The sequence below is a fragment of the Chanos chanos genome, chromosome 7 (assembly GCF_902362185.1).
Source record: "Chanos chanos chromosome 7, fChaCha1.1, whole genome shotgun sequence".
Lineage (NCBI taxonomy): Eukaryota > Metazoa > Chordata > Actinopteri > Gonorynchiformes > Chanidae > Chanos > Chanos chanos.
The window spans coordinates 26,667,343-26,684,453 of record NC_044501.1 but is presented as its reverse complement, the minus strand read 5'-3'; the positions used below and the strand labels follow the sequence as shown (position 1 = coordinate 26,684,453).

The 17,111-nt window shown below is 40.2% G+C and overlaps 1 protein-coding gene across 1 annotated transcript; it reads right to left on the bottom strand.

Moving 5' to 3' along the window:
• Positions 1-723: 723 nt before the first annotated feature.
• On the bottom strand, positions 724-7,908 carry ehbp1l1a (EH domain binding protein 1-like 1a). Its single transcript, XM_030779121.1, has 11 exons — positions 7,897-7,908; positions 7,363-7,523; positions 7,166-7,214; positions 6,482-7,027; positions 6,107-6,164; positions 4,656-4,708; positions 3,868-3,979; positions 3,270-3,369; positions 2,491-2,564; positions 1,290-1,404; positions 724-814 (listed from the first exon to the last, which is right to left on the bottom strand). The coding sequence occupies exons 1-11, from the start codon at positions 7,906-7,908 to the stop codon at positions 724-726; spliced, it is 1,371 nt and encodes a 456-aa protein (XP_030634981.1).
• Positions 7,909-17,111: the final 9,203 nt, after the last annotated feature.

Here is a 17,111-nt window from a genome sequence, read left to right as displayed (position 1 = left end):
TAACACTTCAGTCTCAACATACGTAAACATTTTTCCCTCTTCACTTCACAAGCCCTAACTGGCTGCCGCCATAGACTACCATTGATGTCCTGTCTGAGTCGAGGCACTTCTGTGTACAAGAATTTACAACAACACTGTGTACAACACATTAAGTAACAAGAATAGGACAGCGGTGCTCATTCCAACCTCCTGTATCTGTTCAAGTGCACTTCAAACCTGTTTAATAACAAAACTAGCAGCAAATACGTATATTATGCAAACGCAACAATATTTTGCATGAGTCTGCAGAGTTAAATGTGCTCAAATGTTTCTTTGGCACACACAGAATAAAAATCTGAGGGGGTGACAAAGAAGATCGCAAAGTTGCAACAAACCACAGAACATCCAATGGTAAAAAAACAAACAAACAATCAATCAATCATGCTACATGAACCCATACCAGTGTACATATGAACCAAAAGTGTGAAAGGAGATCATTCCACTTTATGTTGTCTTCTCTTTAGTTTAGAGCCAGACCAAGACAATAAGGCTTTGTAAAAGGTCTCAGTTTCTCAAACAAGAGCTTTGGCCAACATGCGCTCTGACAAACTGTAACTTATGATATCTCCGTATTCTTGCAGTCATCTAGGCACTTGTTCTCTGTACGCTGGTGAAATGGCCAAAGGGCCATTTCGGACGGAGGGTTTAAAACAGGAAGGTACTGTAGCCCAGCTCCACCAGTCATCACTGCACCACGCACTTTTCTTTGCGACTTCCGTATTTCCTTCTCCTTTGCTCCAGACCTCGCTCAAGCCTTTCATCTTCCTCCAGAGCCCTAAACAGAGCAGAGAGAGAGAGAGAGAGAGCATGAGAGAGAGAGAACACAATTAAATTCTGGGAAAAGTATATGTCACCTACAAACCAGCTTCCTTACATCAATCCAATTGTCATCTGTTGACAGAAACAGTTCACCTGCCCCGACAGGTTTTTCTAGGGAATAGTTTCACTTAGTTATATTTCTCAATTTCATATAGTATGTCTCAACCTTAGCCCCAGACTGACACTTGACAGAATGTATTTGTTCCAACTGCATCAAAACACTCTATTAATCCAGCACACCGGTAACCAAGACCTTGATTAGTTTAACCAGACATGTTAAACGAATGAAAATGTGAGGAACTCGATTTGAGAAACACCAGAAAGACGGCCTGTACAAATGAGGTATAAAAGGTGATAAAAGGGACAAAATAAAATGGGGATATTCGTGTCAAACAAGTGTTTAGGAAAGAGGCTTCCATTTAATGTCTCACCCTCTCTCTTTAGCATCCATGTCATGCACCAGTTCATCCCTTTGATTGACCAGTGAAACCAGCTCCTGGAGTAACAGCTGCTCCCTGTGTTTATGGGCCTGGGTCTTCTGCCACTCTGCAGGAAAGGCAAGCAAAGCAAAGTGAGAGCATGTTCAACGGGGGAAAAAAAGATTTGGACAGAACTTTCCTGATGTTCAGGGGGTGTCAAGTTATTAATGGGAATGTGGATAGATTGCTGTTCTGCCTTCAGGCAACATGTGGGAAATGAAGAGACCTGTCATTTTCTAAATTATGAGCACATTTCTATAAACTTAAAACTTGTTTTAAAAGCCAGCATCAGGCTGAATGGATGTCAGAAATAATATTGTTTAAGATTAATAAATAAAGCAGACTCAAATATATATATATATATATATATATATATATAAAACACATAAAAACACAACAAAAATTTCAGGTTTTAGGTGCAATATTTAAGACATGTAGTTGGATGTAGTATAGATGATGAAAACAGGTACAAAAAGCAGGATTATTTTAAGCTTAAACATAATGGAAACCATTTAAAACTTCAGAATGATTTCATGTCTTAAATCTTTTAATAAATAAAATCACTTAACAAAATAAATTAATTTGATTTCTAAAAAACTGTTAGAGATGACCATCTGAGTGCTTTGACACTGTGAGTTTTTGCCTCTTGAGTTACAAGAAATGATTTCAACACTAAAAAAAAAAAAAGTTTCAATGGCCTGGAACAGGCATCTGAATGGTTCCATGTAAACTGTTTGGGGGCTATACTGCAGAATGAATCAACCTTGTTCTGTGTCGGCTGTGTTATGGTTTCTTTTTTCCCCATTTCCAAATCTCTAAATGTGGGACTTTCTTCCGTGTACAGCTGACATCTGCAGAATTTTTCTCAGGAAGCATGAACATATCCGATATGTGTTTTCCTCGCTTTACTTCTAAGAAACATTCCAGAAGGTGTTCAGAAATAGGAGTAGTAGGAAGAGTTCTGGGGTATTGGAAAGACTTTAAAGAAAGAGTAAAATGTTTCAAAAGCGATCCCACAGACGTGTGTTATGTTCTATGCCCTGTGTTTTTCAGTCTTCTTATTGTGGTGCTCTATTCTGTTGACCCTGTCAGGATTTTGAAGTGTGGCAGTGTGTTCACATGGAAGCGCATGGTTTAGTTTCAGTCTGCTCACCCTCCACAGACATGAGGTCTCTAAGTTCTTTATTTAACAGTTCAAATCTTCTCTCCAGATCCTGTTCTTCCTGACTGTAAATGGGGAGAGAGAAGTGGTTAGGGGATCTACGTTTGGCAAAGTATTCAGTGTTGGCAAGATCTATAAATAAACAACAGAAACTGACAATAAAACCTAAATGAAGTGGGCTGGCTTAAAATAAAACAAAAGTAGCACTTTTACAATACTCTCAGCAAGCTTCTGCAATATTCCCAGAATAAGCTAATTAATGTGAAACTTAACATTAATGAATGAAGTTTCTTAATACACAGTGTGTTTGTATAGTATGCATTTGTTAATTTTACACACAGAGTGTTTGCATTGTATGGATTTCTTTTATATATTTTACATGCTGTGTTTTTATCATATGCATTTGTTTATTTTACACACGGTATAACCTATACCATTTGGCCATATTAATATCAAATTTAGTGTCAGAGGAATGAAGACTACTCAGAATCACTAGTGCTTTTCAGTCATCATATGCAATTTTGAAAGAAGGCCAGTCCATAAATGCGTACTGAGGGTTCTGAAGACTGTTTGGCATGGGAGAATGTAAAGGTTTACATCATAAAGGTTTATTTGGACAAAAAAAGGGTTGAATTAGGAATGGCTTGTATCAATTATTGTTTGAGTATTTTGTCAAAACTGCAAATAAATTTGGAGGACGATGTGTCTGTGCAATGTCTTGACTTGATGAATCAGTTTGTAATACTGGGAAACTGAAAGACAGGACTCACAGCAGTTGCAGATGGTCTTGTCTTCTGATTAGAGCATTTTTCTTGTTGACCAAAGTAAACCATTCTTGAATCAGTTTCTCCTCCTCAACACGATCGCTGCCTTTAGAGGTCATTCAAACATGTTACGAACAATCATTTGCAAAATCCTACAGTTAAAAGGGAAGTTCACTATTGTTGACAGCTGTAAAGAAAGACTGTTAGCTAGAAACTTGCGTTGATCGGTTGGATGTCTAAATCAAACACAAGGCTCTCTCTAGCGACTGACATTGCCTTATTTACAAGGTCAGATGTGTGGTTGTAAGGATGATCGATAACAGTAGAAAGGTATTGTAGTAGTAGTAGAGAAAATTCTATGCCCTGATTTTTTCTTTTCTCATTTTTAAAGGTAACATCCTGATACCTCCTGCCTGCAAGGTTCCATTTTTGTGGGTGAAAGATGCTTTGCAGGGACATAATTGGATAATAACTGAGATAACTGATTGCCTTTCACATTAGGCCAAGCAGTAGATTAGTTACATTAAATCAACACACATAAAGTGACTGTGATTCTTTTGTGTTGTCATTCATTACATTGTCTTTCATTCAATCATTCACTTACCAGTTTCCATGAGCCACCTTAACTTCCTCTCAACTATGCCTGCCCTTCTGTCAATCTGTTTCTGTTCGGTCTCCAGGGCTTGCAATTCACTCAGGACATACTGACTGATGTCCTTTCCGAACACAAACACACACACGGGCACACGCATGCACACACACAGACACACACACACGCACGTACACACATGAACGCACACACACACACACACAGGCATTCATGTCAGAGAAAAATATAACATTGTAATTTGATTACCAAACCTACCAGGCTGGAAAGAATGTATAACATAAAGGTTTAAATATATATACAAAACAAAAGAGGAGAGTTTCCTATTCCATCCACCTGATCCCGATTCTTCGTATAAGCTGAATACCGATCCAACTATTACTACTATTTATGCTACTAAGGTTTGATGAAGTTGTTATGACCCAAATATTGTTAATATTACTGTAATGCAAAGACTATGAGTACTATTGTAAAACTATGCATACAATTACTTTAATTTAGCAAGTGTATTTTTGGATCTCCTCACTGATTTATCATTTCATGGTAATGTAGCACCATGGCCTTGAAACATGAGATATTTTTTAATCTATTTATGATTTATAAAGAACTTGTCATTACAGTTAAAAGTACTACTGAATCGTGTAGTAGTGCTTAGCTAAACCGAAATAACTCGGTGCTGGAGGGCCTGTAGCAGTGGACTGGAAAAGTCTGCAATGGACAAATCTCCATGTCAGTGATGCACAGACAGGAACATGGCTGAGGGAGGAATTTTTTTTAAAACTGACCTGGCCCTCTTTAGGTGCTGTTTGATTCTCCTCTTCTCCAGGCTCTGCGTCCTCTACAATGTGGGCACATGTTTACAGTTAGAATAAAAAAAACCCTTCTACAAAATGTAAATGTCCAGAGATTTCTTTGCTTGTATTGCTGTATATTGTTGCAGATACTGATTCCTTTGAAATTTACCTCCCTGTAATCTTCTTACAGACACCAATATCCCAAGATACTTGAAATTCTAAAAATTCCCTAAATCAGAGACTAATTTGTGCATTACCTTGGTTACAGGAAAAACGTAATAGTTTATGTCAATGACTAAGACATTTGGGAGTGAAAATTAACTTTAATTTCCTCTGTGACATAACTGTGACAGATTCCACTGCTCCTTTCAACTTCTCTTGCACTGCAGAGTTTTCAGGCTTTCAGTGTTGCATTCATTTTTTATTTTACATTTACATAACCAAAAATGGGAAAGAGATATAACTGTCAACCCAAAGTTTGTGCAAAAACATGAAAGCCCATTGTCATTACATGTCATTACAGAATACTTTGATGACATAGGTTCGTACTGGAAACTTGTCATTAGACCCACTGGTTAATTTCAAGAAAGAAAACACATGGTTCTTTTTCTCAGAGGTGCATTTTGACCAAATATTTCTTTGGCCTGGAGCATGATCACCCTTTTATTATTAGTCAAGTCTATATAAGTGAAAATGATTCATTTATCTTCATTACACAAAGTTCAAGTTGTAGGTTTTGTGCTGATTAATGAGGTATGCCATCTGTGGACTACTGAATCAACAACTCAAAATCTGTTTATATTATTGTAATGTAAAAACTCTTAGCACTACTGTAAAACTGTGTATAATCAAAGATATGTTGTTTGATCTTTTATATGAACTTTCAACATTATCAGCACTACACAGCACTGATGAACTCATGATGATGAAATGCTGACCAGATTCACCTGTGGATTATTTCCAAGCAGTCTTTGGAGCCTCAAACAGATGAGGCTTCACACACTTTTGCAGCATTAGCAATATTTAAGAACAGTCTGGACTATGCACAAAGCATATAATATTTTTCTGGATCAGGGGGGTTACAGAACAATCTCTTATGTTCTAACTATTAATAAATCTCACTGCAGAGCAGAGCACTACTGTAAGAGAGTAATCATAATTAGAGCAGTTACTGGAACAAACACAACATTGCAGTGCCCTGGGTAAGACAATATGTGCAATAGCATGGCTATGCAGTAATACACTCAAATCAGAGTTAAACTCCTATTCCTCAGCAAAAAAAGGGGAAATTTGACTACTCAGCATCAACTGTTACAAAACATTATCTAAAATTATGTTCAGCTGCTTATTTGTTACCTAGGTAATTGAAGCGATTGAAACAAAACATGACAAATAGGCTTTTGGATGCCAGTTATTTTAGGTCATATACTTGATGTACTTACGTGACCCTGTTCTTTCTCTGGCAGCTGAGAGTCCACTCTCTGCCTGCCCTGAAACAGCCTAAAAAGTAAAATTGACAGAGTTAGAGTTCACCATAAAATAACTGACAAGTCTTTTAATAATATCAGTTCAGATATATTTTTGGCTGTGTTACATTTACAACACTGCAAAGAACTACTGTAAACCAAATAAAACACAGCTGACTCCATTTTTATGTAAAATGTAATATTCTTAAAATTTTGGAGGTGAAAAATGCAGTGGAAACACAAATAACTACCAAAATGAATTACACACTCACATATGCAGTCCTGATGACTTACGGTAAAAATAAAGAGCTTGAGTTTGAAATCTGTTTGCACAAATTTGTACTACATTACCTTGCTTACATTCTGCTCCTCAACCTGTTCGCTCTCATCCATGGATTCGACACGAATTTGTGACCGGCGTTTCTTAACCAGATCCGCGTCTTTCAGACGGGAAAAGCTTGACTTTGAAGCAGGGAAGTGTAATCTGGGTGGGGCCACTGGGGCCTGAAGTGCTCCTGATCCCTCGACTTCACTTGTAGCCTGGGACCTTTTGGTTCGAGGAGGTGGCACTATGTCCCCTTGAGTCTTTACATCTGCTTCTTCCCTCTTCTCTGTAAGGTTTCCATTGGTTTCCAGAGTTAGGCCACTTGTCTGGAGTCTTTCAGCACAGTAACGGACAGCAGCCTCGGGGTCAGTGTCCTCCTTGGTCTCACCCACAGCGTAGCTAGATGCACTGCTGTCTTTCTCAATCTGCAGTACACTCAGCTCCTGTCCCATGAAGTGGGTGCGGATCTGGTTGAGATAGGTCATTACAATTAACCGATCTGGTACCGCTGACAACATGTCGGATGGCTCCATCAGTCTGGAAATGCCCAAATGCGCAAAGATGTCAAAGGCCTGTAGAGGATAAAGAAGGTTTTACTTGGTTGTGACCTAAGTCACTTATTTATTCTTGCCACTGCAAAATGAATGTGAAATACCGAAATAAAAAGAGAGAGATTGATAAAGTAATAATGACACTGATTGAGCAATTACCTTCTTGTTGTTACGCTTGATGTCGTATGGGTCCAGCAGTTCATACTCTCTTATAAATGAAAAAAGAAAACATACATGAAAAACGTAATCAGACAGGTCAGTGGTACTTCAAAATCATATCCGAATACAAAGGAAGATCACAAAAAAACTCCTGCACTTATGTTTTTGTGGTTCACTGCTATAATATTAATACTTACATCTTGTCTGGATGGAAATGATGCAGGATGGCACAGAAAGCAAGGCCATTGCGCCAAGAGGTGGTAAAGTTTGTGATCTTTACTCCCTTGTGCCCTTTTGTGACTTCCTGACACCATTCCAGCAGAGACTGACTAGAGTTCACCAGGCCCGTACTTGGAGTCTGTAGTGGTAGACAACAAAACATCAATAGTTTTAGTCATTGTACAAGGTAACTTTCAATTCTAGAAATATAATTAAGTATAAACTTCAGTCAAAAAAACAAAGATTCCCTATAAACTGAAGTTTAGAGGAGATGTCAATTAATCAAAAGCTGTCATTTGCACAGATGCCCTGGATCGGAAGAAGGTGGCTACATGTTGCTGCATCCTTAAAACAACCATAGGTTAAAACAAAGCCAGACCTACAGCGTCTTATTCTGGAATTACGAACCAGCAACCCTCTAGTGGCCAGATCTCATTCTTTGAGCTGTTAGTGCATTCTCATTAGGTCACTCATATATTTGTAGCAAAACACCCTTAAAACCAACAACACACCTCCTGAGACATGGTGCTTTCTTGACCACTTTCCTGATTATCCACATTCTCTGACTCAACTCTCTTCTTGTGGCGCACTGGTACAACAGGTTCATCCTGGGATGGGCAAAACACCTCATCCTGATGGGCTGATGTGGGAGCAGTAACAGCAGATGGGGTGTCGTCTGGGAATGAACCACTCAAACGTTTCTTCACACGAGGCTTTGGAACAGGCAGATTTGGGGTCTTCTGAGATGTTGTCTCTTGTCTAAAAATTAAAGAGAGAAAAAGTAACTTATTTTGAAGCAGATCACGTCTTTGTAAACAATCACCAGTACAGTGCCTGTTCAAGTGCTCTTTGTAAATGAACCAAAGTAGAATCAAGATAACACCGTTAATGCATTGGGAAACAGCTGTTGTATTTGCATTTAAAATGAAATTAAATGTACATGTTGCACAAAAACATCTAATTTGTCTCATACCCCCTAAATTCACATTGGGAATAAGCTGTGAAAGGACAAAGCATAAATAACATTTCATATACAATAGTGCCGCTTTGCAAAGACATTTCAAAGTAAATCTTTTCTGACACCTTTGACAAAAAAATGTCCTCCCTACCTGACTTACCTAGCCTCAAGTAAAGAATCAGTTCTGTCAGCTACAGAAACTGTTTTTGAAGGAACGTCTTCTGCACACCAATTCCCAATTTCGAAATCCTTCTCGACAGACTTTCTTACTTCTGCCTTGACTTCATACTTTTCCTCACTGGACTGCATTGTTACGTCTCCAGTCCTACCCTTGTTTACTCCAACATTAACAGAAGTGGTCTTATCCAGCACTGTGGTGATGCTTATCTCCTTAACAACACCACTTCTCATCATAACCTTTTCAACCTTAGTTGTGGTAAGGTACGAATCCTCCCTGGCTTCTTTAAGAATTTCTTCACTGACTTCGATTTTGAGAGCAGAAGCTGTGGGTTCCTGCCTGGTCTGGTCTAAGGCTATCCCCGTATTTCTTTCACTGGTTTCCTGAGCACCACATGTCAATGTATAATTACTACTCTCCTGTTCAAAACTCTTGCCATGTTCTGCATCTGTTGTAGAGGACATTGGCAAAGGACCTTCAGTTGCTCCATCACTTGAACACTGCTGGTGAGCAGCGAGGTTGCCCTCGCTTGTGTCCCTCCAAGTGGATCCTGCTGACTCCACTGGAGGGCTCTCATCTGAGAAGGAGGCACTGAAACGTTTCCTTGTGCGGGGAGCTGGAACAGGTAACGTTGAGTCCGGCGTCACCACAGGGGAATCGGTGGGAGGCGAAGTGTCATCTGGGAAAGAGCCACTTAACCTTTTCTTAACACGAGGCATGGGGATGGGAAGCTCTGATGACTTGATTCGTATCTTCACTTCAGAGCTGTCAGCAGCCAGAGTGTCAGAGAAAGATATCTCATTTTTTACCTCCATCTCACCTTCACTTTCACTGCCACTAGCTTTAGAAAACTGGCTTGTTCGAACTTTACTCCTCTTCCTGCGTTGTGGAGCAACTAGTTTTTTGACCGCTGAAGTATGGCCTCCAGATGGGCTATCTGCTTCTGAGGCGTTGTCTTTTGGGGGCAGTGGAGGCATGTGTTCTCTTCGTTTGCTGCGACGAGGTGGTATGATTTCTTGGGCTGATGCTGGTCTAGCAGGTGTTGGTTGCACATCACTATAAGATTGCATGCCAGGGCCATCTCCGTGTATCTTGGTCTCACTTACATGTGACTGTGAGGCGAAGTCAGTGGGCGAGAAGCTTGAAGAATCAAGAGAACAAACACTCCATCGCTTCTTGGTTCGAGGAATTGGGATTGGAATATCAATAGCATTATCTTTGTCTTCTGCAGAGGTTTGAAGATTCATCATATTGTTGCTGGGCAAAGTGCTTGTGTCAGGAAATTTCTCGAGCTTCTCTGGCTTTTGGCCACATTCTGAGTTCTCTGATGGTGTACTCTGTGATAAAGCTTCATCATACTGTTTTGAAACAGAGATGCCTTCAGAACATGGGTCAGTTTTTCTGCTCAAGTGAAGAGGGACTGCTTCTAGCGCACCTGAATCAAATCCCAGTGGAGGATCTGGCAGAACACTGTCTGCTTTTTCTTCATTGTGTTGTGACACTAACTCAATTGTTGCCTGAACAGGGGTCATCTTTTCTGTCACAGTGTCTGAGTCAGAAATATTTTTTGAGGATGGAGGAGGTTGTGCATGTTCTCCCGCTTCTGGCAATTTGTCACTGGTAGACTGGATGAAACTAGCATGCCCTTGGGCATCAATGTGCTGGGGCCTTAAGGACAAGAATTAAAAAAAATCAAGCTAGAAATCTATACTTCCCAGCAAATATTTAAATGAGTACTCATCTTAGTACAACTGAAAAACAGAGCATTTGGAATACTATAGCAAAACACAAGCTGAGACTCTCTGAGACAAGTAAAATATAGTGTCTGAAAACCATCCACGAAAAAAACGTCAGTAACAAGCTACCCACTGCCATAGATGAACTCACACACTTCTTTCATAGTTGAAAGTACTTTTATAACATGCACAAAACAGGATTAATACAAAAACCCTTTACAGCCACTGCACAAAATACAGCCAAAACAAACTGATTTACAGGTCACATTCACAAATATGTTTGTTAAACAAGAAACAGTAAAAGCACTAGACAAAGCAACATAAATGCAAACATCAAATTTATCCGAACAAGACGGTTGTAGGCCAAACAATTTACGTTACTGAGCATAATTTGGACAAAGTTTTGACAGAGCACTCGAAATAACAAAGCACTTTTGATATATTGCAGCATTAGAAAACACCTTGAAGCCAGCAGCTGCAAACAACACGCATAGTTGTATCTTCACAGATAGCAGTCACTCATTTACAGTAACATTTTTGCACGACACATAGTAAGTAAGTCGCATGGTCATGCCGTGCAGTGATCCAAGACTTTAGAAGTTCGGTGTGATCCCTCACTCACCCTGTGTCCAGGAATAAAGATGTTGAAAGTGTTCCTGTTTCATCCATAACAGTTTCCTCTCTAATCTCTGCTGACAAGTCTAAAACATCACCTACAGCTAGCCCAGAATCTTGGTCTTTGAGTGATACTTCCCTTTTGTCTTGTGTGTTGTCTCCTTTAAGTTCAATCAGCTCCTCTTTGGTAATTTCACTTAGGTCAGCTTCTGTCAATGGGGGCCATTTCTTCATTAAGCTAAATTCCCCCTCTTCCACAAACCAGCACTCAGAGTCTCTGGACGACGATGATGCTGATGATTCAGGTCGGCCATCGGCCAAACGCCACATGTACGGTTCCACACAGGAGAACTCAAGTTCTTCAAGATGTGATATATCTCCAGGTGCTGTATCCTCAAGATGTTTTGGTGAGTCTGCAGCTTCGGCTCCGAAAGTTCCTGTGGAAGTCATACTACTGTTGTCCAATGGGTCCACGCACGAAGAGAGGTCTTTATTAATATCCTCTTCCACAGTATTTTTGGCTGAGCTTGAGTTAGAGGGCTGCAACACTGCAGCCATTGTCTCATAACTGAGAAAAAGGAGGCAGGAATTTGGAACAAAATAAGACCAATTAAAATTTCTGTCACAAACATTTGGTGATTATGCCAATAGTGAAATCAGTCATGCCAAAATAATCAGGCAAGTATCTCTGCATGTAGGAAAGATGATATTAGCTCCAATTGGATGTAATCACAGACAAAACTGACAACCTATCCAAAAGAATAGACCATACTTTCGTGATATTTCTAATGTCTCTTTACTCTAGATCTGTCTAGAATGAAGAAACAGGCTGTGTATAGATAAAAACAGGTCATTTATAGAGATAAGAGGAATATGGCAAAACATCTTTCATGGTTGGAATTGCTTTGATATAAAACAGAACCTTGGGTAAAAAATGACAATTGATCTCTGTAGTGCCATGTCAGACAAAAGCTCCTTTTCTTCACTCACCCTTTGTGAAAAACACCAACAATTGTCTTTACAAAGCTTGAAGATCCCTCTTTTTCTGCAGAGTAGTCCTCTGCCTCCAACACCTCCCACCCTAATACTATATCGGTCTCTGACAAGTCAGTTGTGTCATGGGTTTGACATGGTGATGGCCTGTCTACAATTTGGGATTCTTCAAATGTCAGCTTCTCCTTGTCAGAGCTGCTGATGAAGGATAAAACACTGAAGAGACTGCCCACAGTACACGTTCATATTAATCCATCTTCATAACACATGTACTTGGAATGGTCGTAAGCAAAGTCACGCAAACTATTCATCCCCATAACAAACTGTCACTTCTGTTTATGGTTTTGAGTTGCAGAACTGAGATGCAAAACAATCGTGGGGGCACACACTGATCAAAACAAAAGAAAGAAAAAAACAATAAAAAAAAAAAACAGAAAAAAGCAGCCAATTCATCGAGAGCTTGTGGAACTAGGGAAGTTATTAGCTACTTCACATACACACTGAAACTGCTACGTTAGTGTATTCATTGTCACTTCAACTCATGCAAGGAGCTCAACTAAACTCACCCTTTAGATAGCGATATCTCCTGTGTCCTTACAGTCTCAAAAGGTATGTCTTCCAAAAGAAAAAAAAGCACACATGACTGAGCCACAATGTAGTTGAACAGATTTGAGACTTGTCTTTCTGATCAAAGCAAATTACATTTTGACAACATGAGTCTTACCATTTTCATCTAAATGCAAAGATGTAATCTTTTCTGATTCAAGGGTGGTCAAACTGAGTTCAAAATGTTGCTTTGCCATCGGAGGTTTCTCCCATAGTGTTTCCTCAAAATCTTCTGTCATTTGTGCTTTGGGCTTAGGTGAGGATGGGAACCCAGGAATTCCAGCAATACTTGGGCATGTCGGTGCAAGGAGGAACATTTTTGTTGCATATTCCTTGTAATCTTCAATTCTGCTTGGTGTCATTTTTGGCATTTCCTTGTGTGGTCTCTTCAGTATTGGTTCATCATGAACTGGATTATTTTGTGAAGGGGCCTCCTCTGAATGTACAACATATGCTGAAGGGAAACCGGGTGCAAAAGCTACCCTTGGACAAGAAGACAAGACACTAATCATGTCTCTGTCCTTAACTGCATGTACTTCCCCTACTTTGACTTGAGGCACAGTTGGAAAGCCAGGAATACAAGAATGTTTTGGAGAAGTTGCCACTAAAGAAACCATTCTCTTCATCATATCTTGGTCCATATTTGAAAGTCCCACTGTTAAAGAAGACTGAACCAGAGCCTCTGATTTTACTTTTATGGGCCTCTCCCATAGAGACTTCTGACCTGGGCACCACCCATCTGTCTGTATAATCTGGGTGGATGGAAACCCAATAATTCTTGAAACGTTTGGAACAGATGGCTGAATATTCACCATAGTAGGTACCTCTCTAATTTTGGGCAATGATGCCGATGGGAATCCTGGAATACTTGCAATTGATGGGCAAGCTGGAGCAAGAGAATACATAGTCTTTGAGATTTCTTGATTCCCTTTAAATACAGCTCTAATGAAGTGTGCCTCTGGTTCTCTAGGTACCTTACACCATAACTGTGCCTTTTGAGCAGACCAGTCTAAAGATGTTGGTTGTGACCTTGATGGGAAACCAGGAACATGTGAATGCATTGGGCAAGATGGAAGGATCCTTAATGCATTTGTCTGAGGTACTGATGGAAAACCTGGTATGTGTGCAATCGATGGACAGGTTGACACCAAAGACACCATTGCTTTCATACATACTTTGTTCTCATTTGGGTCTATAATGACAACAAGCTTCTGGCTTGGTTGTTTGTACCACAGTGGAATACAATCAGTGGGCCACACTGATGTTTTGGGCTCCTCTATGGATGGACACCCAGGGATATGAGAAGACTGTGGACAAGATGGGAACATTTTTTGCATACTTGGCTCCATTTTTTTAATAGAGTGTGGTACAGATGGAAATCCTGAAATGCGTGCTCTTGAAGGGCAGGCTGGGACCAGAGCCATACTTCCCATCATTTCAGTGACATTTATGAAAGGCTCAGTAATGCCAATTCGTGTTCCTTTTGTTGCAGATTTCCAAACTGGTGCTTGTTCAACAAGCCAATCTCTACTCGTTGGTTCTTCTTTTGATGGGTACCCAGGTATGCTGGAAATTTTAGGGCATGACTGAAGAATTTCAGTCATATTTGGATTCAAATTACTGTTATATTGAGTTGCAGAAGGGAAGCCAGAAGGCATGGGCTGTATTTCTGTCATCTTCGATTTATCTGCAGATGCAAAGCCAGGAATACTCGCGGCTCTTGGACAAGAGCATGTCAGAGACACCATGTTTTTCATTAATGATGTGTCTTCCATGGACTCCCCTTGATATGCAGATGACAGACTAATCAGTACTGGCTTGTTACTCATCTGTTTTTCCCATATTACATTATGGACAGTTGACCATTCTATCATTTCAGCTGGGAAGCTGCTGGACAAAGCTGTGGATGGGAATCCAAAGACACTAGCTTGTCTTGGGCATGATGGTAAGAGATCAACCATATTTGGAATGCGCTTCTCCTGTTGCACCATTGGTTGTTGTTGATCTGCACATGTAAATTCCTTCTGTCCATCTGAGCCCTCTTTCTGTTGCCACTCACATGCTGTCAGGTCCACTGAATGATCTCCAAGCTGAACCTCTGTGTAGGGCATTTGTACAGATGGGAGAGGAGAATCTCTAGGGCAAGAAGGTGTAAAAGTAACCACATCTTCACAACTGAGGAGAGTAAACATTATGGTGAGGAAATGCAAGGTTGCATATTTACAATGAATTTTCAGGATTCTCACTATCTGAAATATCCTACAATAACAACAAAAAAGTTTCTTATCAAGTTACATAAACAACACCAAGGTTTGCAAGGCATTAAAAGTTACCCAGCAGAATAAATGATCAATAACCTGCATTTTCCATGCTTTGAAAAAAACAGCGAAAGAATTTTTCTTAATGTGTCAAATGACAAAACAGGCACAAAACATGCTTGAAAAGCACTGTGAAACTAGAAAACCAAATTTTAACAGCACAAGTTGACAAACCACTCCAAGCATGCCAGTAAGGATTTATGAAACTACAATTCACACTTACCCCTTTTCAGTAAGATGTTGACTCGACTGTGTCAACACACATATTCGCTTGTCAGTCTTTAAAATCACCAAGCAAGCCAACTCAACACCAGCTGTATAATCAAGCCAGCAAGGCTATCCTAAACCTATCCTGATACAGACTTTCTACAGGCCTTGATTATCTGAAAACCTTTCTAAAATCTCTGTCTTTTCCTGTATCACTCACTCACTCACTCATTATCTAAGCCACTTATCCTGATCAGGGTCGCGGGGCGTGCTGGAGCCTATCCCAGCGCTCATAGGACGAAAGGCGGGGAAACACCCTGGACAGGTCGCCAGTCCATCCCAGGGCAGACACACAGACAAACACGCTCACACACACATTCATACCTAGGGACAATTTAGTGTCTCCAATTCACCTAACATGCATGTCTTTGGACTGTGGGAGGAAACCGGAGCTCCCGGAGGAAACCCACGCAGACACAGGGAGAACATGCAAACTCCACACAGAAAGGACCCTGGCTGCATGGCCGGGAATGGAACCCAAGACCTACCCACTGCGCCATCGTGCCGCCCTTTTCCTGTATCATTATTGGATAAATAAGAGAAGTCTGCTGCATTGCATACATGGGACCCTTGCATGTCAGAGGTTGTTGTTATCTAAGGTATAAAATATAAATAAATGGAATGCAGATGGTGTAAATGTGTAAATGTATATTCAAAGGAAAGGAGCTTTATGTAGGAGCTGTCCAGCTTAGCTTAAGAATACTCCATTTCTCAATCTATTTCTACAAGAAAATCTGTCATGAATTTTTACGGTATGGCAGCACAGGTGATTCTACCTCTGTTAATACGTGCATGATGGTCAAGTGGTTAATCAAATCAGGTGTGCTAAAAAAGGTTAAAACAGGATAAAACCAAAAACTTGCAGGATAGTGGTTAGTGCAGGAATGACTTGAGAAATGTATCAATATAACTGTGCTTTTTGTGGTTTCAAGGTTATCATCCCAACTCACCTCTTCTTAACAGTCAGTATTAATGGCAAGTCTGGTACTGAATGCCATATTCTGCAGGACAAACTTCTGAAAATAGGGTTTAAGGGAACGCCCTTTATGCACTGTCCATTTACTGAAAGTTGATACATATGCATTTCAGCCTTTAAATATAAGATATTGCAACCAATTTAGAGACTCCTACACTCACCCCATCTCCAGAATTCCCTTTTCTCCTTCCTTATATTTTGGCCAAAAGCCCACATTCTCCTTAGGCCTCTCCACCACTGGATTGTGATCTGGTGTGGATGTATCATCAATGCCCATTTTACTGATTAAATGACTAGACTGTGAATGTTCTTCTTTTTGATGGTGATAATATTCAGCTCTTTTGCCTTGTCCCTGAGTGTGAGTACACAGGGAAGGAATACCAGGGATAATGGCTTCTCTTGGACAAGACGGTAATAGGGACGCCATGTCATCTATATTGTTAATGATCTCTTTGGAATTATCCCTATAACTGCTGGAAACCACTGATATGACCGGGGGCTCTCTAGAGGTGTTTACCCAAAAGGTCTTTTCTTCCATTGGCCACTGATTAGAATGGTCTTCAGTTCTGCTTCTTGTGTTCAATGATGGAATACCTGGAACTGTGGAAAGAGTAGGACAAGATGGTATAAGACTGACCATATCTGGTGTGCTCTTTTCTGGCCTGGATCTTGGAGCAGATGGGAAACCAGATATTCTAGCTGCTGTTGGACAAGATGGACGGAGAAATACAATACCCTCCATGATACTTTTGTCCACAGCATATATGTATGGGGTTAACAATGGGACTCTACAGTGGTATGGTTTGTCGTTCTTTTCATAAACCCATAATGCTTTACAGTTCATGGGCCACGCATTTTCTTGATCCAACTTAACATTCGACATTTTCGTGGATGGGATCCCGAGAATATTGGAAACCTTTGGGCAAGAAGGTGAAATATTCTCCATACTGGGTGGCTTGTAAGCTTTTGTCTTTGTTGCTAATGGAAATGCAGAAATGCCTCCTTCCACCGGATGTTGTACAAAAGAAACGTGTTCAACAGCTTCCACATCTTTTCCTGAAATTTTAAATTCAGACAAAC

Coding starts and splice junctions, on each gene's coding strand:
- ehbp1l1a (XM_030779121.1), bottom strand. Junction 6,165..6,481: donor AGGAGCAGAATGTAAGCAAG/GTAATGTAGTAC, acceptor TTTACTTTTTAG/GCTGTTTCAGGGCAGGCAGA. Junction 2,565..3,269: donor CAAGACCATCTGCAACTGCT/GTGAGTCCTGTC, acceptor CCCCATTTACAG/TCAGGAAGAACAGGATCTGG.